We start from the raw sequence: 26,409 nt of genomic DNA, 5'->3' as shown, positions 1-26,409 counted from the left end.
CTTTCCCATCCCAACCCATCCCATACTTATCCATCCTACCAAAATTATTTCATTAAAATATAAATAATTAATGATTAATTCTTTGTTGCATTTGTTCATTTATTTATTTTTATTATGTTCACTTGAAAAGAGAAAAAATTATTTAATTGATTGAGGCAGCACCATACTTGTCTCTTACTTTTGAACTATGCAGGTGAGGCTGTCTATGTGGATGACATTACTTCTCCAAAAGATTGTCTTTATGGATCATTCATTTATAGCACAAGGGCTTTGGCACATGTAAAGGATATTAAACTAAAATCAACCCCAGTACCATATGGAATTGTTGGTATTATTTCCTATAAAGATATCCCAGAGGGAGGAGAGAACATAGGAACTAGGACTATTTTTAATAGTGAACCTCTATTTGCTGATGATGTTACTCAGTATGCAGGCCAACCACTTGCTCTTGTGGTAAATTATCTGATTTTTTATTGGTGTTTGTCATGGATGTTCAATTTGATGAATTTCCTTTGTCAGCTTGTTTAACTGACACATTTATTGAAATGCTTTTTGTAGGTGGCAGATACACAGAAGCATGCTGACATGGCAGCCAATTCTGCTGTCATTGATTATGACACAGAGGATCTAGGATCACCTATTCTATCTGTAGAAGAGGCAGTTGAAAGGTCCAGCTTTTTTGAGGTCCCTCCTTTCATTAACCCAAAACAGATAGGTGATTTCTCAAAAGGAATGATGGAAGCTGATCACAAGATTCTCTCAGCTCAGGTGTGTCTCAAACCTTTCTCCCAAGTGTGAACATTTAGGCATACACATGACTAACGATGATACCTGGATATCTGTACATGGGTGTATTGTCATGTTGGATGGTTCAACTTCTAGTGTCAATATTTTGTTTGACACTTTGCTGAACCACATCCTGGCTGTATGTAGTTAACATAGACTTCTAGAAGCTAGAAAGACAAGTTCAAACTAGTGAGTACTCAAACCTGAGTTAGAGGATCATAGTTTAGTGAAGCAGTAAGGGATTTCCTTTCATGTTGTGAGTTGTGAAACACACCTGCAACAATCTGAATAAAGAAAAGAAAAACGGAAGAGAAGAAGATTGAAGAAGATGGAAGAGAGAAAAGTAAAGGATGGAAGAAAGGGAAGAAGAGAGAGAGAGAGAGAGTTCTAAACCTCTCTTCAGCCAATGGTTTCCTTCTGTTCTTGTATTGTAAAAAATAAAGACAATTACATGAGTGTCCTCAGTATGGTGTCCATCACCAAAGATAACAATAAAAAAAAAGAAAAAACAAACCCATAACTAAGGCCCACTACCTACTAACACAAGTTATAAATACAACTTAAAGAAAAACAAAGAAACTAAGGCCCATTCGGCCCATTCTCACTACACTCCCCCTCAAGCTAAGCATAGATGTCAAATCACTCAGTTAGAAAATCTACTAGCTGCTCTTCTAATGCAATGAAAGGAAGGCACACCTCTCTTGAAGCCACTCTTTCCCGTATAAAGTGTCTGTCTACCTCAATGTGCTTAATTCTATCATGCTGAACCGGGTTGTAAGAAATGTTAATAGCAGATTGGTTATCGCAATATAACATTAGTGGCTTGTCACATGAGACGCCCATCTCCTCAAGGAGAGATCTAAGCTATAACAACTTAGAAACCCCGGGCTATAGCCCTATATTCTGCTTTAGCTAAAGATCTAGCAACCACTAATTGCTTTTTCCTCATCTAGGAAACAATATTCCCAACCACTATAGCACAATAGGCTGATGTGGACCTCCTATCATTAACATTACCTACCCAATCAACATCTGTATATGCCTTTACCTTCATATGACTATGTTTTGCAAACAGTATGCCCTTTCCAGGAGTTCTCTTAAGATATGACAGTACTCTTTCTGCCTGTATATGCCTCTACCTTCATATGACTATGTTTAGCAAACATTATGCCCTTTCCAGGAGTTCTCTTAAGATATCATAGTACTCTTTCTTCTGCAGCCATATGTGTCTCTAGGAGCATACATGAACTGGCTTATTACACTTACAACATATGATATGTCCAGATGAGTCATACAAAGAGAAGTTTCCTCAACAATCTTTGAAATACTCCCTTGTTTAATAAAAGCTCTCCATCACCAGCTAAGAATTTATGATTCACATCGGTGGGGGTGGAGGCAGGTTTAGCACCAAGTCTCCCAGTCTTAGTAAGAAGACCCAACACATATTTCTGCTGAGAAATGAAAACACCTTTGGATCTAGCAACCTCAACGCCTAGAAAATACCGCAACTCCCCTAAGTCTTTGATCTCAAATTCAGAGTTAAGGAACTTCTTAAGATCATTGACTTCTTATGTATCACTTCCAGTAATAACAATATCATCTACATAAACAACAATAAATGTGACCAAAGTATTTCTCCTCTCAAACCAAGCACGTGGAGATTGCTTCAAACCATAAAGTGGCTTTTTCAATTTGCACACCTTGCCTTGCATTTCCTTACCATACACACCTTGCCTTGTATCCCCACCCACTGTACAGTGACCAACATATTCCTTGTCAACCAACTAAATTTCTTCATTTCATTCTTGTAACGCCACATAGCCTCTTCAGGATTTTTCAACCAACCCACCACCACTTTGGAATCCCCCTCGATTATTAGGTGTTGTACCCCCAGCTAGTTTGCAAATTGCACCCGTTGTAAAGCAGCTAAAAGTTCTACCCTGGTGGAGTCCCCAATTCCCAAGGGACCTGAGTAGAGCAACAAAATCTCTCCCTTCTCATTTCTCAAAGCACCCCCCTTTCCGGATAATCCTAGATTGCCCATGCTACTTCCATCAAAGTTCAACTTTAGTGAGCCTTCGGATGGAGGAGACCAGCTTGTAATTGATTTGTCCTTTAGAAATGAACACCTCGCTACTGTTGACCAATTTCTCCAAAGGTCATTAAAGGAGAATTGATGAAAGATTTCCAAGGTCATCAGCCAAGGTATTGCCCTATTTAACACACAGGCTTTCAAATCCTGACTGCTTCTTTCCTTCTCTTGAAAAATTCTAATATTCCTTTCTTCCCAAAGAGTCCAAATCAAGGCAGCACGAGCACATCTCCACATAATTCTCCCTATTGTTGTAGGCCAATACAAGGTAGAATGGTTGAAGAGCATGTGAACTTCTGCTGGTAGACTCCAACTACTCCCAAACAAGGAAAGTAGCCAAGCCCAAAGGTTTGTAGAAAAGGGACAAGATATTAATAGTTGGTAACAATCCTCACCGTGAGCTCTACAGAGGATACACCAATTAGGAGAAATACAAAGGAAAGGTCTTCTCTTTTGTAGGTTATCTAGAGTGTTTACTTTCCCATGGAATACTTCCCAACAAAACGCCATAATTTTTGGGGGAACTAGCCTGTACCAAATTTCTTTTGACGGAAAGGGTTGGTGAGTAGAAGGTTGAGAGATGGACTTGAAGAAAGAAGCACAAGTGAAGGTTCCATTGGGTCTAGGAGTCCAAACCCTCTTATCGGGCTTGGAGGGATCCAAACAAACCTGATTAAGACAACCAAGCAAAACAGAAAGAGAATCAATTTCGTCATCCCTAAGTCCTTTGCGAAATCCAAAATCCCAAGTAGGATCTAAGGGTGTTCCAAAAGGTGAGACAAATTTTGAGACCACCTCTTTTTTGTACAAAGAACCAGAAAATAGCAAAGGGAACAAATCCTTTAAAGGTGTGTCTCCTACCCAAATATCCTCCCAAAAAAGGACAGAGTTGCCAGAAAAAACTTCATACCTAATAAAATTGAGGAATTGAGGAAGGGTGTTGTGAATAGCCTTCCAAGGTGCTGCTAGGTTAGCTTGCCTTGATACACTAGCATCCCATCCATTCTCTGACCTCCCATGAATGCTTCCCACCACCTCATGCCACTATCTCTCTCTTTCCAATGGCCATCGCCACAACCATTTCCCTAACAGAGCTTGATTTTTTCTAGTTACCCTCCCAAGTCCCAAACCCCCCTTTTCTTTACTTCTACACACAATTTCCCAATTAACCAAGTGATTATTTTTTTCCTGTTCCGGCTCCCATAAGAAATCTCTCATCAACTTCTCCAGTTTCCTAGCTTCCCTAACTGGTATCCTAAAAACAGACAAAAAATAGGTAGGTAAGTTAGCCAAGGTAGCTCTTATTAGGATAATTCTCTCTCCTAAAGAGATATAATTCCTCTTCCATGAGGCTAATCTCTTCTCAAACTTTTCTATCACTGGGGTCCAAAATCTACTCTCCCTAGGATTTGCCCCTAAAGGAAGCCCTAAATATGACATAGGCCAAGCAGAGGTGGAACACTCAAGACACTCCGCAATAGCCTCGACCTCCCCTACCTCCAAATTTATACCCGCTATGCAGCTCTTTTCCAAATTTATGCTCAAATTAGAAATACTTTCAAATCCTTTGATTAGCTCCTTTAGGTTTGCTACATTTTCGCTAAAACCTCATTCACAAAAAATCATTAGGTCATCTGCAAACTGAAGGTGGGTGACGGGGACTTGGTGTCTCCCTATTCTCCAACCCCTAAGGGCATCTTCACTGTCAGCCTTAGTAATGATCTTACTAATCACATCAGCTACTAAGGTAAAAAGGAAGGGTGAGAGTGGATCCCCTTGCCTGACACCCCTGCAAGCTGGAAAAAAGTCTCTCACCATGCCATTTACCAGAATAGAGTAGTGACAAGTACTGATACACCCAAAAATCCAACTACACCACTTGTCCCCAAATCCACAGTTTTGCATAACCTCTAATAGAAACTTCCAGTCCACCAAATCATAGACCTTTTCAAGATCCAATTTACAAATGAAACCTTTCTTACTAGACCTTTTCAAGATATGATCTGTTATTTGTCGCCCTTGAATGAAAGCCCCCTGGGTTTCACTAATGATAGAAGGGAGGACTATTTTGATCCTCAACGAGAGCACTTTAGCTAGAATTTTATAGATGCTTGTCACCAGACTAATAGGCCTATAATCTTTTGGGTGGTTGGCATCATTCTTCTTAGGTATCAAGGCCAAAAAGGTGGCATTAATTCTAGGGATTATAGTGTGATTGTCTGTAAATTCCTTAAAGACTTCAACTAAATCCTCTTTCAACACCTCCCAACAGTCTTGATAAAAACCCATTATAAAGCCATCTGGACCTGGAGCTTTGGATCTATCCATTAGAAAGACAACTTTCTTAATCTTTTCTTCCTTGAAATCCCTTTCCGGCCATCTTGCCACTCCGTTATCAATTCTTGGCCAATCCACCCCTTCCACGACTACTCTCTAACTCAAAGGTCTTCTATAAATCGATATGAAGTGGTCCACAAATTTTCTGGCTATGTCATCTTGGTTGGTAATCACCTCCTCTCCTATCTCTAGCTTGGTCACAAGATTCTTTCTTCGTCTCCCATTTGCTAAATCATGGAAGAATCTAGTGTTCCCATCGCCTTCCGTAATCCACTTGTGTCTAGATTTTTGTCTCCAATTGATTTCTTCTCTCAGTAACATCTCTTCCAAATCCTTTTTCAATTGTCTCCTTAACACTCTGTCCTCCTCGGTCAGCCCATTTTGAGATTCCTTTATATCCAAGTTCTCTATGCGAGAGATTAGGCACAATTTTTGCTCCTCAATTCTACCAAAATGATCTCTATTCCGCTCTAGCAACCAAGTTTTCCAAACTATTCTCCTAGGCAAGGTTAAATAAGAACCTGTCCAACTTCGAACATAAAGTAGTTTCTTGAAGGTTGGACCAAGTGTAACTGGATTGCAGCAGAGGTATTTCCTTCAGTTCACATTCTTCAATAAAACCATTAAATTTCCTCATGCTTGTTGTAATTACCTGTTGGGGATTTCTGGTTTCATCAGAGAATCTAATGACATTAAAATCCCCGCCTAGGCACCAAGGGCCATCCCATAGCCCCTTGATTGCATATAGTTCCTCCCACATCTCATTCCTCTCTCTATAGGAATTAGGGCCATAAACATTGGTTAAGACCCATACACACCCATTCTGTACATTCTTACACTTAATGGAAACTAAGAATCTGCCTATCAATTCTTCCACTACTTCTATCACATCCTCCCTCCATAGTGTTACGATCCCCCCTGAGGCTCCCCAAGAAGTAGACGAGCTCCAACCTAAACCTCTAGACCTCCAAAAACTCCTCACCCATTTCCCATCTAATTCTATCATTTTGGATTCTTGTAACAACACAATATCGGGTTTTTCCCTTCGGAGTAGGTCTTTGATCACCCTTCTCTTTCTTGCACTCCCTAACCCTCTTACATTCCAGCTAATAATTTTCATCGAGACAAAATAGCAAAAAACCCATGAAAAGGCCATAATCTCCTCATTTTAGGCCTTTCCTCCTATCCCCTTTACCACTGAATTCTAAATCCCCCTCAATGTCTGAAATTAGCCTTTCCACTTCAGATCTTTTTTTCTTCTTTGTTCCTTCCCCACCTCCCTCCTAATACATCAATCATCATTTTTCTTTTCTCCATCCTTTTCAGCCAATGTTTGAGGAAGAATTTTACCCTGCTCACACTTATTTTGGCTACACCATCTTTCTAAGAATCCTTCATTTTTTTTTTAGTTCCTCCATCATTGTACAGATCAACTCCCAAATTCAGTCTGCCTCCCCCTTACTACTTCCTTCCAACACCCTCTCTCCTCCTTCCACTATCACCCTCTCTCTTGCATCAGAACCTCCTGGATGGGAAGCTGGAATATCTGTTGCAGGCATAGCAAACAAGTCAATACCTGAAAATGAATTGACACCCATACCTGGTAGGACGGGGGTAGGACTAGAATCACTGGAATTGAATTGCTGACTGGTGACAAATGGTTTTAAGGCCTTTCCCCTTTTTGGACAAGGTTGTGAAGTAGACATAGTGAAAGAATCACTTCCTGACGACCTACCCACTTGGAAAACCTTTCTCTATGTTTCCGACACTGGAATACCCACATCCATCCTCACGGCCGATTCTTGTCCCTCTCCACCAACATCCTGTAATTCATTAGACTCAGAGTCAGCTCCCTTGACGAAGGGAAGAGGAGTTTTCACAGCCTTAGAACCATTTTCTTCACCATTTCTAGTCTTCCCGCCACCTGCCTCTTCAGTCTCTTCCTCTAAAAACAACAGCTCTGTATGCAAACTTTCTATTTCAAGTAAATCATTGTTGCTTTTCGGAGACAGACTTCCCAAACTTAACGTTTCATCTCTATCAGAATCGTCATTGCTGTTTTGTTCACTCAACCAATCTTCAAACCCTGTTCTGTTCAAATCACTAGGCTTCAGTTTTCTCGGGTTGCGCCTATCTGGTGAGAGACGGTTCGCCAGGTTGGATGGGACCCACTGTAGAGAGCCTCGAGACTGAGAGTCTTGAGATTTTGCGCCTGAACTGTTCGAACGAAAGGAGGGATTCGGGGTAGAAGAAGATAGACGCTTAATCTCGTCTATTAGCTCATCCCTCCTCAGTCACGTGCTTACTTAAAGGGTCCCTTGGCCCATCTGTCTTGTAATGGGCTCTGGGCTCAAGACTTGTAATATAAGAACCCAACTTTAAAGTCTTTGCTTGAGTTGCCTTCTTCGGACCACCAGAAAATGGACCCACTTGACTAGGCCCATTTTCTAAGTCTTTTCGTCCCACGTGACCTCTTAAAAAATCACGCCCCCTGTTTTAATGGTCGAGCTAGCAACCCTCCCTGTATGAGGTTGCTGGTTCAGCCCTCTCCCTTTCGACACTAGTAAAATTTTGTCTGTTTCCCCTGACACCACCTGCGCAAAAGATCTGCCATTTGTCAAATCCTTTTCTTGCTTTCTACAGGTTTGACCTTCCATCTGCCCCAAAGCTTTTTGGCTTCCCAGAATTTGTTGGCCCTTTTTAGTGAAACATTCATTCCCATTTGAATTAACCAATCTCACAAGTCAACGTAATGCTTCTTCTTCCTCCTCCCCTCCTACCATACGAGCCTCCTTCCACAGCCCTGCTTCAATGGAGGAAGCTAGCCACACAGAGACAAAACTCCCCTCTGTTCGTACCTCTACCTTTCGTGGAATGTCTTCTGGCTTCACACCACTTAGCAAGATTGCTACTGAATAAAGATTGCCTCAGAAAGCTCCTTTCAAGATTCTTCCACACAATACAGCTATAGACTCTACTATTTCTTGTTTCCATAGATGAAATGGCATGCCTATTACACGCACCACCACACCATCTTCGACAAAAAAATCCTTGGAGTTGGATGTTGGATTCCATTTAAAGACTGTGAATGATCCAGAATCAGCCTGAACATTGATAGCTGATATTTCCAATTCATTCTCTATTGGATCTAGAAGGGCTTTACAGTTATCGAAGGGGGTTACTATGAAGACACTCTTCAGCTTCAACCTGGTTGCCAATAAGTCAGCAACCTTCCTCCAATCATTAACCTTTTCCTTGGCTTGTATCACAAACTTACTATCCCACTCTTCTCTCTCTAGAGCTCCCACCATTCTGCAATGGCCTTTTGTTTTTGCCATGACCACTGGCCCTTGTTCTACCCTGCTGTTGCTGAGATATTCCTTCTCCTCCCTTATGGAGGCTTTTTTATCATTTGCTACTCTTTGAGCTAAAAATTCTTTGAACAACAAGTCAACTTCCCCTAACCTTGGTTCTGTTTTCCTGCTAGTAGACACACCAGTTGCCTTTATCCCTTACCAAAAAATTCAGCCAAAACTATGAAGAAGCCTTTTCTATTCCTCTTACATTCAACAACATATCTTCTTCCTTCTAATGTACTAAAATCCTGCCGGTTTATCTGCTTACCTTTTGAACAGGCTCCAGTTATGAACTCTCTTAGCCACTCGATCACTTCTAATCCTTCCAGCAATATTGTACCCTTTTTCGCTTCCCTTACCTTCAGGCTTACCTTCCCCCTGATTCTCATCTCTTCAAGTAGGAAATTTTTTGCTTCTATCTTCAAGGATCTCCTCCACTGACCTGCCTGCACGAACTCCATTTCTCTCCCTGCTTGTAGAACTATGTTGGGGCTGTTAGATAGTTATGCCCTTAGCTTCAATCAGATTGATGTACCTTTTGACATTTATTGTAAATGAATAAAGTACATAAATGATTCATGCCATTTTGGTGTGTTTCTGTGTAATATCCTTAAACTGGACACTTATGAGACTCGTGTTAGTTTACAATCTTCACAACCGTTGGATAGATCTGGGGAGATTTATCATTCCAAGGCTGACACTAATGTACCGCCAAGTTGGTTGGGGTGGCTTGTCTCAGCTGCCAGGGGGAGATTTGAGGTACATGCAGTGTGGGTTTTCTTGAAACCCTGAACTGGACCAAAATTCTAGTATTGCCCTGGACCTTGGAGATAGATAGGCAAAACTGGAATGTTACACCTGACCCCTAGACTCGATTATGATACTGCACTAGGTATCAGATCGGGCTGTCTTTGATATGCCAATCAATGAGATACTTAGAGGGGGTCAAAACCTAGGTATTTTGGGACAATCCAAGAATTCATTTGAGTGGGTGATCATAGTGACAGGATCAGCCCCTTTGTCGGACAAAGTGAATGATCGGGGATGCACTCTCTCTGATGGAAGCCTAAACTGCTGGCAGTTGATTTTAACCGTTGAAATTTGTTTTTGCAAAATATATTTATATATATATTATGGCTTCAAAATGTTTTGCAAAATGTTTTAATTCTCAAGATCCATGTGAGTAGAGAGTGCAACACTGTTCCTTGTAGCTGAGGGAGATGTCTTCTCTTGTCGGGTAGTGTTTGATCATTATGGGCTGAGAGGTTAAGTGTAAGACCATTGAGGGTAATACCTGATGGGCTAATCTTGCATCTGCCCACAGTCCTTGGGTTTTCATAAGGTCGTTGGACCCAAGGACCATTTAGTGTAAATGTTGGGCCCATTAAGAGTCCATAGTGATAGACTCAGGGGTTCACTGTCTCCTACAGTGAATTCGGCCATGTTTTATAACAAAGGCTGGGCTGAACCCATGTGGCTGATGTGTAGATCAATGTTTGGGTCCCACGCCATACAAAGAGAGCCAATTGGGTAGCAGGTTAAGAGGTTAAGTGAGCACATAAACTTAATGGGCCTAAAGCCCAATTTTGAACTGGGTTAATTAGATTAGTTAAATAGGGGCAGATCTAGGTTTGAATCAGCAGATAAGGATAAGAGGATAAGTCTTATCAACTTAAAGAGTCTAGATCCAAATAAAGATTTGGATTAGGAAACTCATAATTTGATTAGGATTAAGCTGATCTTGAACTGCAGATAAGATAAGGGATTATCCTTATCACTTAAAGAATCCAGGTCAAAATAAAGATTTAGATCAGGAAACTCCTAATCAGATTAGGATGTTGTCTCTTTAAGGCTATAAATAAGAGAGCAGGGCGGACATGAAAGACACCAGATACACTACAACAAACTCAGAGTTCTTCCCTGTTCTTGCCGCCCCTACCCAGTTTGATCTCCACTTTTGAGAGATCAAGAATTGTTCTTGATATTGCTTCTTGGTAGAAGAAACAATCTGAAGTCGTGCTCACCAGCTGATTCTGCTTCAATTCACATTGTGTCATCTTCAGTGGAAGCAGGTTTTGGTTTTCTCCTTGGGCGTGAACACCTTCATTGGGAGTTACTGCTACTTCGTATGAGGTATACCCCTCTCCTCCCTTTTGGTTTCAGATCTGTTCCGGTTTGGTTCAAAATTGATCATTGAAAATGTAGTTTTCTAAATAGGGAATGCGATTCCTAGATGGGAGAGAAATTTTTGAAATCTCGCCCAACTTTCTTGCAGGATTCGTCCATCCATATGATGGATCTCTCATCCCTTCAATGGTATCAGAGCCAGGTTCAAATCTTGAACCGAATTAAACTAGATTTGTATCTACGCAAATGGGCAGAAGGCGTTCTACTTGATTTGCTCAGTTAACGTTTATTTTTGGGAAATTGGTTCCTAGTTTTGGGCGAATGATCTGAAATTAAATTTTTATTAATCTGATTTATATTTAGAATTGTTCTATATATTTTTCTTGGATTTTGGGCTGTTTGTATGGTGGAGATCGAATTCTTTTTTTGGCACAAGAAGTCTGCGCACCTGCTGATTTATTCTATTCATTCTTGGTCTGAAAATAATTTTATTTTTTATTTTTAATTTTAGATGGAATGTATAGGAATTCGAATCTGATGTAATATTAATAGAATAATTTGGTTTTCTAATTTTATTCCATTCGTAAACGAAACTGAAAACGCAAAGGAGAGAATTTCGCAGATTCGGGTTTAGCGATTTGCGATTTGTAGTTTTGGAATCTGCATACTGCGAACTGATCTTTGTTTTTCAGGGTAGCAGCCTTGCGAACAACCCCCTTTTTGTTTGATTACTAATTCTTGAATGTCATCTATCAGTTGTTTAATTTCAGATCATCTTCTTGAATTGAATCTTGAATTAAACATCAAACCCTAGATCCATTCGAACCAGATTGGACCAAACTGGTTGGACCGAATCTATGGTTCTATGGGGGTTGTTTTCAGCCCTAAAATTTCCTATTTGGGCCAAGCGATTGATGGTTAATTGCAAGATGCAATTCGACCCACATCTGTAAAACCCAATTTTAATATGTTAAAACTGCTTTAGCCTAATTCAACATAAATGCTATATGGGCCGAACTGCTCTTTGCAGTTCAATCCATATATCTAGATAATCTTAATTGGTAATATTATGGAATTAAATGGGCTTTATTTATGGGTTCTACAGTTATTTAATTGATTGGATCAATTATGGATTTCATACATGTGATGTGTGGATGTTTGATGTGCTACGTTTATGGACCATAAGCACTTGGCCCATGTTGATTCAAAGTGGCTCTTTCGCACACCATGGCTGAATGCACATCATTTCCATGGTGTCCATAGGATCATTGGTTGATCTCCCCGTTTGATGGGCCCCACATTAGCTTCTTCCCCAAGAGGAACCATGTGGAACCCTAGTCGTTTTAGGCCCACTTTGAATATAGTTTTCTGAAAGCCAGTGGGAGCCACTTTGGTTTGACCTAAATAAGATATAGGGGGTTTCGTTCCCTTCATTAAATATAAGTGCATGTGATAGGGAATTTCATATGATGAATTCTTTAAAGGCCTTCCATTATTAGTATGAAGGTTGGCTGTATTGGTGGGTGGGGATGCACCATAAAATTGGGCTATCTATTTGCTAATGCAGTTGGCTAGATTGCTTCATGCGATGATAGGGGCATCATAGACCGATGTAGGAGGGGCCTATCCTAAAATGAAAGACTCTCTCACGGTAGCTTGGCGTTCACGAACATGATGGATAAGCACTTACTGTACAGAAAGGTAACCTAAAATGGCTATGAATCTTGTTTGACATTGGCCAAATGGAAAGCTCATAAGATGAGTGGATGAGATCCTTCATAGAAGGTGGTAGGCTTTTGCAAATGAAACAGTTGGCTCCATGTACCCCATGTGGTTTCCCACATTTCCAAAGATACAACTGTTTCCGTCACTGAGATTGGAGGGAATCTCAGAGATGCCCAAAATGGAAATGGAACATAGATTAAAAGCCCTTTCTATGTAATGACATGAATCAATTAGGTTGTGGACTTATAGATCTACCTTGCCTTTACTAGAATTGGCAAACGGAAGCTTCACCAAATTGTTGGATGATAACAAACTCTAGGGCCCTAATTATGCTGATTGGTTCTGAAACCTTATGCTAGTTCTGACGCCCGAAAAATTGGAAAAAATTGCTAAGAACCCCACTCCAGATTGTCCGAGCGACAAGGCTTCTGAGGCCCGAAGAAGAGAGTATCGAGAATGGGAAGAGAAAAACTCTCTTGCCCGGTGTTATATTATAGCCTCTTTAGTCAATCCGATACAACGATAATTTGATAAGATCGAAGTTTCGAAGGATATATTGGATAGTTTGAAGAGTATGTATGGATAGCAGAACCGTTCTACTCGACAAAAGGTCGTAAAATTGTTTATGACCGCACAGATGACCGAGAACCAACAGGTTCATGACCATTGTCTAAAGATGATGGGTTATATTAATGAACTGGAGGCTCTCGGGTTAGGACTGGATCATGACACCAAAATTGATGCTATCGTCAATTCCTTACCTCTGTCCTTTAATCAGTTTATCATGAATTACAACATGAATAAGCTAAACGTTAGCCTTCAGGAACTCTGCAGGGTTGAAGAACTTATTAAGAAGGATAAGTCAATAGCGATGCTTGTTGAAGGTAGAAAATCGGGCAAGAAAAAGAGGAAGGCTAAAAGGAAGGCTTAGAAGAAGGGTAGCAAAACTAAAAGGCAGAAGAAAGATAAGGCATCAGATGCTTGTCACTTCTACAAATAGATCGACCACTGGAAAAGGAATTGTCCTCAATATCTAGAGACTAATAAGCAAGGTAATTTCGGATATTTTATCATAGAGACTAATTTGTTGCTCACTTTTGCTTCCTAATGTATTGACTCCGGGGTTTCAACTCATGCGTGTAACTCGCTGCAGGGATAAGCAGAAGATTGAGTGATGGAGAAGTGACGCTCTACTTGGGGACTTCTGCAATAGTTGCAGCTACAGCCATAGGAACTGTAGAACTAGTTTTCAGAGAAGGAACAATTATACTTAAAGATTGTCTTTTCGTACCTAATTTAAGAAGAAATTTGATTTCTGTCTCAAAATTGTGCATGGGTGGTTATTCTATCTTATTCAGTAATGTGATTACTATTAAACAGAATAACAAATTCCTCGCGTACGGAGAACTTGAGAACGGTCTTTATGTTCTACAACCATTCTCTAGAAAAAAACATTACCGAAACTAAGTCGGAATAATCCCCAAGAGGACTCGTGATACAGTTAATCTCACGGGCCTGTGGCATTACCGACTTGGCTACATTAATATAGATCGTATCACAAGGTTGGCAAGGATGGTCCTTTGGATTTTCTATCTGTCGAAGATCTTTCAACTTGTGAATCTTGCCTTCAGGGCAAGGTGACGAAGAGGCCATTTACGGGAAAGCCTGAAAGATTTACAGGCACACTTGACCTTATACATACTGATGTATGTGGTCCCTTGAATGTTAGGATACGTAACCAACACGTTTATTTTATAACCTTTACTGATGATTACTCACGGTATGGTTACGTGTACTTAATGAGACATAACTCTGAATCATTTGAAAAGTTCAAAGAGTTCAGACAAGAAGTCGAGAAACAATTATGGCGAGAAATTAAGACCCTTCGATCAGATCGAGGCGACGGGTATCTCTTTGATGAATTCAGGGACTACTTAAAGGACAATGGGATAGTATCACAATTAGCTCCTCCTACTACATAATTAAACGGCGTGTCAGAAAGGAGAAATCAAACTCTATTAGGTTTGGTCCGATCACTTCTCGTCCACTCGGAGTTACCCACATCCTTTTGGGGTTTTGCAATAGAGACTGCGATTTACGTGATGAACCAGGTTCCAACCAAATCCGTTCCAAGAACTCCATATGAGCTATGGACCAGTAAGAAACCAAGTGTGAGACATTTGAAAATTTGGGGTTGTCCAGTACATGTTAAAAGAACTAGTGTTGACAAATTGAAATCCAAGACCAATCGTTGCCTATTTATAGGTTACCCCAAAGGCTCTGTAGGTTACTTGTTCTATGATCCAAAAGAGCAAAATGTGTTTTACAGTCGAAATGCCCACTTCCTAGAAGGAGATTATATCCTAGATAATCATCATCAGCAAGTTGTTCTTGATGAGAGAGCCCAGGGGTAGTGGAAGATGTCCCACCAGTTCCAGAAAATAACCAACCTAGAAGATCTACCCGGGTTTCCAGACCTCTAGTTCGTTACGACTATGACTAAGAAAGTTACTTGATAGAAGCCACGACTAGTGAGGAGGATCCCGTGACTTATTCGGAAGCTATGTTGGACATAGATTCCTTGAAGTGGGTAGATGCCATGAGAGCTGAGATGGACTCAATGGAGACCAATGGAGTCTGGACTCTAGTAGATCTGCCCTCTGGGGTAAAGGCAATTGGTTGCAAATGGATCTATAAGAGGAAGAAGGACCCCGATGGTAAAGTTGAGACCTACAAGGCTCCTCATGCGGCGAAAGGGTACACTCAGAAAGAGGGAATCGATTATGAGGAAACCTTTTCACCTGTGGCCATGCTTAAATCCATTAGGATCCTGCTAGCTGTAGCAGCGTACCATGACTACGAGATTTGACAAATGGATGTAAAAACTGCGTTCCTGAATGAAGATCTTACTGAAGATATCTATATGCAGCAACCACAAGGTTTTATAGCTGCAGGTCAGGAACACATAGTATGTAAACTCAACCGATCCATATATGGACTTAAGCAAGCTTCTAGGAGTTGGAGCATCCAGTTTGACTCTACTGTCGAACAGTTTGACTTTGAGCGAAATTCGGATGAGACATGCGTTTACAGGAAGACCAGTGAGGATAAGGTTACTTTCTTGGTTCTATATGTAGATGACTTTCTACTCATTGGGAATGATGTAGGAATGTTAGCTACAGTGAAAGTGTGGCTTTCAGAACAATTCTCCATGAAAGATCTTGGAGAAGCCTCCTACATATTGGGTCTTCGACTTTATAGAGATAGATCGAAGAGGATAATAGGATTGTTCCAGTCTGCTTACATTGACAAGATTGTCAAAAGATATAGTATGGAGAACTCCAAGAAAGGAAATGTTCCTTTCAGACACGGGGTCACTCTCTCCAAGGATATGTCTCCCAAGACTCCCAAAGAGATTGAGGGCATGAAAGAGATTCCCAATGCCTCAGCCGTAGGGAGCATCATGTATGCCATGCTGTGCACTCGTCCTGACATTTCTTAGGCAGTGAGTGTGGTAAGTAAATACCAATTTAACCCAGGGCAGGAGCATTGGACCGTTGTGAAAAACATACTAAAATACCTTCAATGGACAAAAGAGTTTTGTCTGGTATTCGATGATAGTTCACTACAGATCCAGGGGTATTCTGATGCCGATTTCCAATTAGATCCAGATGATAGAAAGTTTACATTTGGTTATATCTTCACGATAGGATCGTGTGCTGTTAGCTGGAATAGCAGCAAACAGGGGTCTATTGCAGATTCCATAGCCGAGGCTGAATACATTGCCGCAAGTGAAGCTGCCAAGGAAGCCGTTTGGATGAAGAAGTTCATTCAGGAATTAGGAGTAGTTCCATCCAGCACATCACCCATTCCATTGTTGTGTGACAACACTAGAGCCATTGCTCAGGCTAAGGAGCCATGAGCCCACTCGAAGTCGATGCACATCAAGAGGAAATATCATGTACTGCGGGAGATAGTTGGAAGAGGGGACGTCCTGATTCAGAAGGTAGCATCAGGGGAAAATGTAGCAGACCCATTAATTAAGCCACTGACATAGAACGTGTTTGAGAAACACGTGGAAAGTATGGGACTTCGACTTGTACTCGATTGGACCTAAGTACAAATGGGATCTATTAGACAGTTATGCCCTAAGCTCTAATCAGATTGATGTACCTTTAGACATTTATTGTAAATGAATAAAGTACATAATTGATTCATGTCATTGTGGTGTGTTTCTGTGTAATACCCTTAAACTGGACACTTATGAGACTCGTGTTAGTTTAGAATCATTATAGCCGTTTGATAGATCTGGGGAGATTTATGCTGCTGAGGCTGACACTGATGTACCGCCAAGTTGGTCGTGGTGGTTTGTCTCAGCTACTAGGGTGAAATCTGAGGTACATGTAGTGTGGGTTTTCTTGAAACCCTGAACTGGATCAAAATTCTAGTATTTTCCTGGAACTTGGAGATAGATGGGAAAAACTGGAATGTTACACCTGACCCCTAGACTCGATTATAGTACTGCACTAGGTGTCAGATTGGGCTGTCTTTGATTTGCAATTAGTGAGATTCTTAGAGGGGTCCAAACCTAGGTATGTTGGCAAAAGGTTTTAATTCTCGGGATCCATGTGAGTAGAGAGTGCAGCACTGTACCTTGCAGCCGAGGGAGAGGTCCTCTCTTGTCGGGCAGTGTTTGATCATTATGGGCTGAGAGGTTAAGTGTAAGACCATTGAGGGTAATACCTGATGGGCTAATCTTTCATCTGCCCACAGTGCTTTGGTTTTCATAAGGTGGCTGGACCCAATGACCATTTAGTGTAAATGTTGGGCCCATTAAAAGTCCATAGTGATGGACTCAGGGGTTCACCGTCTCCTACAGTGAATTCGGTTAGGCCTTGTAACAGAGGCTGGGATGAACCCATGTGGCTGATGTGTAGATCAATGTTTGGGTCCCATGCCATACAAAGAGTGCCAATTGGGCAGCAGGTTAAGAGGTTAAGTGAGCACATAAACTTAATGGGCCTAAAACCCAATTTTGAACTGGGTTAATTAGATTAATTAAATAGGGGCAGATCTGGGTTTGGATCAGCAGATCGTTTTATCCACTTAAAGAGTCCAGATCCAAATAAAGATTTGGATCAGGAAACTCCTAATTTGATTTGGATTAAGCTGATCTTGAACTGCAGATAAGATAAGGGATTATCTTTATCACTTAAAGAGTCCATATCCAAATAAAGATTTAGATCAGGAAACTCCTAATCAGATTAGGAGGTTGTCTCTTTAAGGCTATAAATAAGAGAGCAGGGCGGACATGAAAGACACTAGATACACCACAACAAACCGCAGAGTTCTTCCTTGTTCTTGTTGCCCCTACCCAGTTCGATCTCCATTTGTGAGAGTGATTGAGAATTGTTCTTAATATTGCTTCTTGGTAGAAGAAGCAATCTGAAGTCGTGCTCACCAGCCCTCTACTCCATTCTTGCTGAAGAATTCGGTTCTTGCTGTAGAGTCGTCCTGCTGATCCTGTTTCACCTCACAATGTGTCATATTCCGTGGAAGCAGGTTTTGGTTTTCTCCTTGGGCGTGAACACCTTCATTGGGAGTTACTGCTACTTCGTATGAGGTATATCCCTCTCCTCCCTTTTGGTTTCAGATCTGGTTCGGTTTTGTTCAAAATTGATAATTGAAAATGCAGTTTTCTAAAATTGGGAATGTGATTCCTAGATGGGAGAGAGAGAAATTTTTGAAATTTTGCCCAACCTTCCTCCAGGGTTCGGCCATCCATATGATGGATCTCTCATCCCTTCAGGAGGGACAAGTATACTTCTTTAGTGAGGTCACCATCTAGGAATGCATTCTCATCATCAAATTGATAAAGGGGCCAATCATTGCTTATTGCCAAAGATAAAATAACCCTTATAGATGTGTCTTTATATCTCTCAATCTATCTCATACACCTAGGTTTATTCCTTGGCAACTAGATGTGTCTTATATCTCTCATTCGACCCATCAACATGATACATGATAGGGTAAGTGCATTTACACCCAACAGGTTCATTCCCAACTGCCAGATCAACAATGTCCCTCGTATTCTTTTTATAGATTGCTTTTATTTCAGTCCTCATAGCATCCTTCCATTCTGGTTTGACTAGGGCTTCAGTCACTGACTTAGCAATGTCTTGAGAGGAAATAGAGGCTAGAAAGGAATAGTCGGATGGAGACAATAGGTTTTAAAAAAGATGTTTGGAAATACAATGAACTGTACATTTGCGCTCACCTTTTCTCACAACAATGGGAAGGTCGTGATTTGGAAACGAGGGTGTTGGTGGTAGAGATGTTGGACCTGTCCTCTCTTTAGTGGTTAGAAGCGCTTGAGGCTCAACTAGAGATGTAGCCATGTAGGAACAACTTGTGTCTGCCTTAGTCTTTGCTGTTGGTACAACCTCTGGAGAATAGGATGAGTGGTAAAATAGGAGGTCTAGTTGTAGGAGGAGGAACAAGAGGAGATCTAGAAGGAGAGGAATCCTCTACAGGAGTGGGAGTAACTGTGGGAGGCTCAACATAGGACTTAATCGGAGCCGGCAAAGGAAGGGACGAAGAAAACTGTTCAGGAGGACTCCACATCAGAAGGATGATTATAAAAGGGAACTGATTCTACAAAGGTGATATCCATGGAAACAAACTGGGAGCCATTAATGTGATTAAAACAATAGTACCCTTTTTGTGTGGAGGCATAACCAAGAAAGATACACTTCCGAGCCTTGGGTTCAAACTTATGTCTCTTGGAGCTGGGAATGTGGACATAAGAGATGCAACCAAAGACACACAGAGGAATGGAGAAGACCTCAACACCGGGAAATAGGACACCAAAAAGGAGACTTTAACCCAAGACTCAAGAAGTTATATGGTTAATAAGATAAGTGGTTGCTAAAACTGCATCCCCCTAAAATTTCATAGGAACATGGGTAGAAAAAAGAATACTCCTTGCAACTTCCACAATGTCTATTTTTCCTCTTCACTACATTTTGCTGTGGAGTACATGCACAAGAACTTTGATGAACAACCCCAAAATTTTCAAGATAAGAGGTAAGGTCCTTCTCAAAATATTCCTTAGCATTGTTTGATCAGAATAATTTGATGCAAGTATCAAACTGAGTGAGGATATATTCGTGGAATTGTTGCACAAATTTAGGCACTTCAGCGTGAGAGCGCATAAGGTAGATCCAGGTATCGTGAAAAATCATCAATAAACAGAATGAAATATTTATAACCATCCACACAAGGTAAATGGCAAGGCCCCCACACATCAGAGTGAATAATATTACAAGGAATAGTCGATCTTTGACTGCTTTTAGGATAAGTGTTCTTACAATGCTTTGAAAACTCAAAACTCACAATGTAGACTCGACAAACTTATTCCTTTAAATAATTATGGAAACAACTGATTCAATAAAGAAAAAGATAATTAACCCAAATGATAATGACATATGTTGGAATAATGTTAGAATAACTTAGTTGCAGTTGTTAGGGCCTGTTTGTCCAAATTAAAGTGTTTTTTATTTCGTTTTTTATTTCTGTTATGCCTGTTATTGTACTCAGGGGCACAAGGGTCTTTTCCCTTGTTATTTTCTGTCGCCCTATATATATATTAAATAAACACTGGCGCTGCCAGTACTGTTGCATTGCAAATCCTCTCTTTTCTCCTCTCTTCTCTTCTCTTCTCTTCTCTTCTCTCCTCTTTCACCTATCTCTGGCCGGCTACACTGTCAAGATGGTATCAGAGCAGGAATACTGATTAAAAGAGAGCAGACCGATCAACCCTACTATCAAGAGAAGATCGATCAACCCAAAGAATAGGTCGAACAGACTAGCAGAAAGGAAATCTGATTCTGGACTACAGAATAGCTATGACTGGTACAGTTCTCCCTCTATTTTTCTCCTCTTTACTCTCCTTGATCATGGGTCGAGTGAAAACCCTATGAATCTGGGGCAGCTGAATGCTATCGAACCTGTGCAACCCTAGTTGTCTTGGATCGTGTGATCCTGTTGGTGTGTTAAGACACCTGTAGGTCAATGCTGACCTGTCTTCTCAATGGTTTGAGTTGATTATAAGCAAGAAGGATCTCTCCTGCTGATTAGTGGCTGTTAGCCATTCTAGAATTCTGATAGGTAGGTCTGAAACTGCCGAATATTACTTCAGTTTTGTCCAGAATTTGGTACGGTTTGTGCACAATCTGGTTGGTAAACCCTAGTGTGTGGGTGTGAACTGAGTGGAGCATTGCTTTGTGGAGTAAGGAGGGGTCCTAAATCCGGTGTGTGGGACTGAGTAACTGCCTGACCATGTCGACTAAGAATTCTGCTACTTCAGAAATCTCAGGGAGCCACAATGGAGTGAGTGGGGGGATGGATATGAGCTTTCCCATGGTTGTCATTCCCTTTGATGGTCTGAATTACCTTGAGTGGTCTAGGGGGATAAAACTCTACATCACTGCAAGGGGGCGAATAGGATACATCAATGGGAGAGTAAAGGAACCGAAGTATGGAAGTGCTGAGCATGATAGGTGGGACCAAGAGAACAGTATGGTGATGTCTTGGCTCTTGGTTTCAATGCTGCCACAAGGAAGACCTTCATGTGGGCTGAAACTGCTTGTGAGATAAGGGAACAAGCGAAGTCCACTTATTCAGAACAGAGACACTATGCCAAGATATATCAACTACAAGCTGAATCTTCTACTTGCAAGCAGGGGGAGAGGAGTCTCTCGATGTACTATTCTGATTTGACATCAATATGGAAAGAACTTGATCACTATCAGAATGTGAATTGGAAGTGTGATGAAGATGCAAAAGCCTATAAGTCACTTGTATCACAGCAACGCGTGTTTGCCTTTCTCCTAGGGCTGAATCAGTCATATGAGTCCATCAGGGTACAGATCTTGGGTAGTAAAGTCTTTCCATCAGTCCAGGAGGTGTATGCCTTGGTGCAGTAAGAAGAAAGCAGAAGAAGTGTGATGAATGGTGTAGAAGGGGAGTCAGTTGCCCTAGCAGTCCGGGGAAATTCAGATACAAATGTCAGAGGTGGTTTTAAAAGGGGTGACACAGAAAAAAACAGAAGATAAAAGCAAGCTTTGGTGCACTCACTGCCAGAAGACACGACACACTAAAGATACATGCTGGGATCTCCATGGAAGACCTAAATGGGCACAGGATTTGGGTAAGAAGTCAACACCGGATCAGGGCAAGAAACCAGGTCAGCAGAATCAAAGAAGGTATAACTCAGCTAATCTGGCATCGACAGAGACTAATCCTTCCGTAACTCAGGAGAGACATCCCGGTTCTGATCCTAAGGAAGATATTATCAATTCCTTCTGTGAACATTTGGAATTGTATGGTAGGACTCTCTGCCAAGTGGATTCTGGGCCTACTCCTACCTCATTTGCGTCTACATCAGGTAATGCCACAGCCTTCTATGTGTCATCTCATACTACTGATTCACCTTGGATTATTGACTCCGGAGCCTCAAATCACATGACCGGTAAGTCAAATTTGTTCCAAACATATAACCTTCTCTTTGGGAGAGATAAGGTAAGATTGGCTGATGGTTCCTTTTCTACCATAGCTGGCCGAGGCATCATATCTCTCCCACTTGGCCTTACTTTCCAAATGTCCTGCATGTTCCGAAATTACCTATTAATTTGTTGTCCATTAGTAGTATTACTCACTCTTTGAACTGCTCAGTCACTTTTTTTCCGTCTTCATGTGTGTTTCAGGATTTGACCTCGGGGAAGACGATTGGTAGGGGAAGCATGGTGGATGGTCTCTACGTGTTGGAGAATAATGCTGGTCTAGTGGCGACTGAGTCCACAAGTTCGTCGAGTGAGAGTTAGGCCTATTTATGGCATAGTCGTTTAGGTCATCTTTCTTTTGAGTCGTTAAAAGTTATGTTCCCAAAGTTGTTTGAGTCCTTGTTAGTGAGTCAGTTATAGTGTCAAACTTGTCAGTTGAGTAAGCATTGTAGAAGCTCTTTACCTTTAAGAAATAAAAGATCTGAATTTCCCTTTCATATTGTTTATTCTGATGTTTGGGGCCCTGTTACTCTACCTACTGCGGCTGGCTATAAGTATTTTGTTACGCTGATTGATGATTATTCTCGATACACTTGGGTTTATCCTATGCGATCTCGAGATGAAGTGCCACAAATTGTGAAAGATTTCCAACGCATGGTGTTTACTCAGTTCTAAACGGAAATTCATATTTTCCAGTCGGACAATGCAAAGGAATATTTCCATAGTGATTTCACGAAGTTCTTTAATTCGAGTGGGTCACTTCAGCGAAGCTCTTGTGCCAGGACACCCCAACAAATTGGTGTGGTTGAACGAAAAAATCGTCATCTACTCGAAATTGCTCGTGGCTTGCTGATTCATATGAATGTGCCAAAACAATTCTGGATGGATGCAATATTGTGTGCGACATATATCATCAATCGCATGCCCTCTCGGCTACTAGAGTATAAGGCCCCACATCAGCTCCTGTTCCCTACAGCCCCGCTGTCCACCATTCCGATGCGTGTTTTTGGGTGCCGTTGTTTTGTCCACAACCTCTCACCTACTCATGGTAAACTTGACCCTCGGGCTATTCCTTGTGTTTTTCTTGGTTACCCCTCATCTCAAAAGGGGTATCGTTGCTATGATCCCATTGCCCGCAAGTACTATGTTTCCATTGATGTCTCATTCTTTGAGAGTCAACCGTTCTTCTCGGTTTCTCCTCAGGGGGAGAGTAGGGTTGAGGAGAAACAGGCGACGACTCAGATTCAACTACCTCCTTTACCCAATCCTCCTCCGTTCCGGGTTTTCCATCGTCGTCATAAGAGCCAGCAGAGTTCAAGAGCCGTGGAGCCAGACATTATGCAACCAACATCATCGGATTCACCCGAGGCAGATCCGTCTCATCAGCCAGGTACACTTGCTTCCATTGCTCCTTTAAATGTTGATTCACATGTCCCCAATGATCTTAATATTCCTATTGCTAAGAGAAAGGGTGTTAGATCTTGTACCACTAATCATCCTATCTCTAACTTTGTGTCCTATGAGCATGTTTCACCCTCGTATCGTGCCTTCCTCTCCTCTGTGGATAGTGTTCCCATCCCTAAGACCGTGGCAGAAGCTTTGTCAAAACCTGAATGGACAGATGCAATGCAGGAAGAAATTGATGCCTTACATAAAAATGGTACGTGGGAGTTGGTAGATCTTCCTGAAGGAAAGGAACTAGTGGGGTGCAAGTGGGTGTTCACAATGAAACCCAAAGCTGATGGAACTGTTGAAAGGTACAAGGCTAGACTGGTAGTAAGAGGCTTCACACAGGTATATGGAGTGGACTATGCAGAGACTTTTGCCCCTGTAGCGAAGATGAACTCCATCTGGATCCTCCTTTCCTTGGCAGCAAATCTTGATTGGGATCTTCACCAATTGGACATCAAGAATGCCTTCCTGAATGGTGACTTGGAAGAGGAGGTGTAAATGACCCAACCCCCAGGGTTCTGTGCCAGAGGCAGTGAACAAAAGGTGTGCAGGTTGAAAAAGTCCCTATATGGATTGAAACAATCACCTCGGGCTTGGTTTAGTAAGTTCCATGTAGCAGTCCAACAAATGGGATTCAAACAATGCCAGTCAGATCATACCTTGTTTGTAAAAAGAGGTGAAGGTTAAATTGCAGCTCTTATTGTGTATGTGGATGACATAGTGATCACAGGAGATTGGGAGGCTGAAATCCAGAGATTAAAAAAATTCTTAGCCACTAAATTTGAGGTGAAGGATCTAGGCCCCTTACGATACTTCCTTGGAATTGAAGTTGCCCGCTCTCACAAGGGCATCTTTATTTTCCAACGGAAGTATGTACTAGATCTAGTAGAAGATACATGCAAGTTGAGGGTAAAATCATTTGATTCACCTATTGAACCTAATCACCATCTGGGAGACAGTCAGGGAGAGTTTTTGAAAGATGTAAAGATGTTCCAGAGACTCGTGGGGAGACTTCTGTATTTGTCTATGACCAGGCTTGATATTGCCTATGCAGTGGGTGTCCTTAGTCAATTCATGCACAGCCCGATGACAACTCACTTTTAGGCTGCAGAGAGGATCTTGAGATATCTCAAGAAGTTTTCTGGAGCTAGTTTGTTGTTCCAGAAACACAGTCACTTAAAAGTGGAAGTATATACTGATGCAGATTGGGCAGGAACAGTTAATGACCGAAAGTCCACCAGTGGTTATTGTGCCTTTGTAGGAGGAAACCTTGTCACATGGAGAAGCAAAAAACAAAGTGTGGTGGCTAGATCCAGTGCTGAAGCAGAGTATAGAGCGATGGCTCATGGGGTTGCGGAAATCATGTGGATAAGAAATCTATTAGGTGAACTGGGTTTTGCAGTAAACAATCCTACTTCACTCTACTGTGACAATAAAACAGCCATCAATATTGCTGCTAATCCAGTTCTGCATGATAGGATGAAACACATTGAAGTGGACAAGCATTTTATCAGAGAGAAACTTGAAAGTGGAGAAGTATGCACACCATATGTCAACTCGGAAGAGCAACTTGCAGATATCTTCACCAAAGGTCTTCATCATGTGCGGCACAAAGATTTGTGTGACAAGTTGGGCATGATTGACATCTATGCTCCAACTTGAGGGGGAGTGTTGGAATAATGTTAGAATAACTTAGTTGTAGTTGTTAGGGCCTGTTTGTCCAAATTAAAGTGTTTTTTATTTCGTTTTTTATTTTTGTTATGTCTGTTATTGTACTCAGGGGCACAAGGGTCTTTTCCCTTGTTATTTTCTGTCACCCTATATATATATTAAATAAACACTGGTGCCGCCAGTACTGTTGCATTGCAAATCCTCTCTTTTCTCCTCTCTTCTCTTTTCTCCTCTTCCACCTATCTCTGGCCGGCTACACTGTCAATAACATAACATTAAACGACTTGTGGAAACTAAAACAAAAGCAGTTCTTTGAGGTTGTACTTGACTTTACTCAGGCATGTCTAACAGATATATCCCATTCACCTTATGGCCACTCGCAATCACCTTTTGAGATTTCATGTCCTAAAAAACACAATACAAAGGATAAAAGGCCACACCGCAATTAGGGGATCTAGTTAAATTACTAACTGAAAGCAAATTGGTATCATAGTTTTCAAGGTGCCAAGGTGAGACTCGGCAATAGGGGGACGCCTTGTCGCCTAGTTGCCTAGGTGATGGTTTTTTTAAGCAAAAACCACATATCCTAGAGTAGTTTCCTAGGTTCCATAACCATCTTTGATTAATAACTATCCATAATTTTCATAACAAAATTATAAACTTCATGTTTAAGTCTAGAAAATCAACATATTTATGAGAAGAAAAAGAAGAAAGAAAAGAAGAAGAAATGCGTTGATTGGACAAAATTTTAAGTTCCTCCCTTATGTATTGGTTCATATTTTGAAGTTTTTGCGGTTTCAATATAGAAGTTAGCAATGTTTGTGTTGATTAAACCCTAACAAATAAGAAAATAATAAAAAGAAATTAGTTTATTAACACAAAAGAATAATGTCTATTTTATAATTATAATCTAAAAAAAAAAATAACAATATAAAAGTATTTTATAAGACAATATACAAACTGCTTGGTGACTGGGCGAGGCAAGCCTCTAAGGGCGCCTTGTTGCCTAGGCATTGCCTTGACAACTATGATTGGTATTAAGTTTAGGCACATGGAGAACAAATGATAAGGTTAGGGCATGTGATGTCTTGATGTTTCCCTTTCCTGTGATAGGGGCAAGAGAGCCATCAACAAGGGATATTTTTTTCTCTGCCAGAAAGGAGCTAGTAAGAGGTGAATAAGTGTGAAACACTAGTCATGTGGTCAGAGGCACTAGAATCAATTATTCAATGGATTTTATGAGCACTTGAGATAAGAGCATGATTTGCAGTGGCACGAATACCATTGTGTGCATATGCAA

At 41.1% G+C, this 26,409-nt stretch overlaps 1 protein-coding gene across 4 annotated transcripts in view; it reads left to right on the top strand.

Annotated features, from left to right (window-relative positions):
* Window positions 1-26,409, top strand: part of LOC148848927 (abscisic-aldehyde oxidase-like) — a 126,029-nt gene that overhangs the window by 24,716 nt on the left and 74,904 nt on the right. For all 4 annotated transcript variants that reach the window (XM_088951960.1, XM_088951959.1, XM_088951961.1 and 1 more), the window contains exons 3-4: window positions 194-453; window positions 559-768. In XM_088951960.1, coding sequence (XP_088808086.1) covers window positions 194-453; window positions 559-768 — 470 coding nt within the window. The remainder of the gene's footprint in view (window positions 1-193; window positions 454-558; window positions 769-26,409) is intronic.

The sequence above is a fragment of the Nelumbo lutea genome, chromosome 6, assembly GCF_056320005.1.
Source record: "Nelumbo lutea isolate HS-2025 chromosome 6, American lotus-T2T, whole genome shotgun sequence".
In the NCBI taxonomy this organism is placed as follows: Eukaryota; Viridiplantae; Streptophyta; class Magnoliopsida; order Proteales; family Nelumbonaceae; genus Nelumbo; species Nelumbo lutea.
The sequence above is the reverse complement of the archived record's forward strand: the minus strand, read 5'-3'. Positions and strand labels throughout refer to the sequence as shown.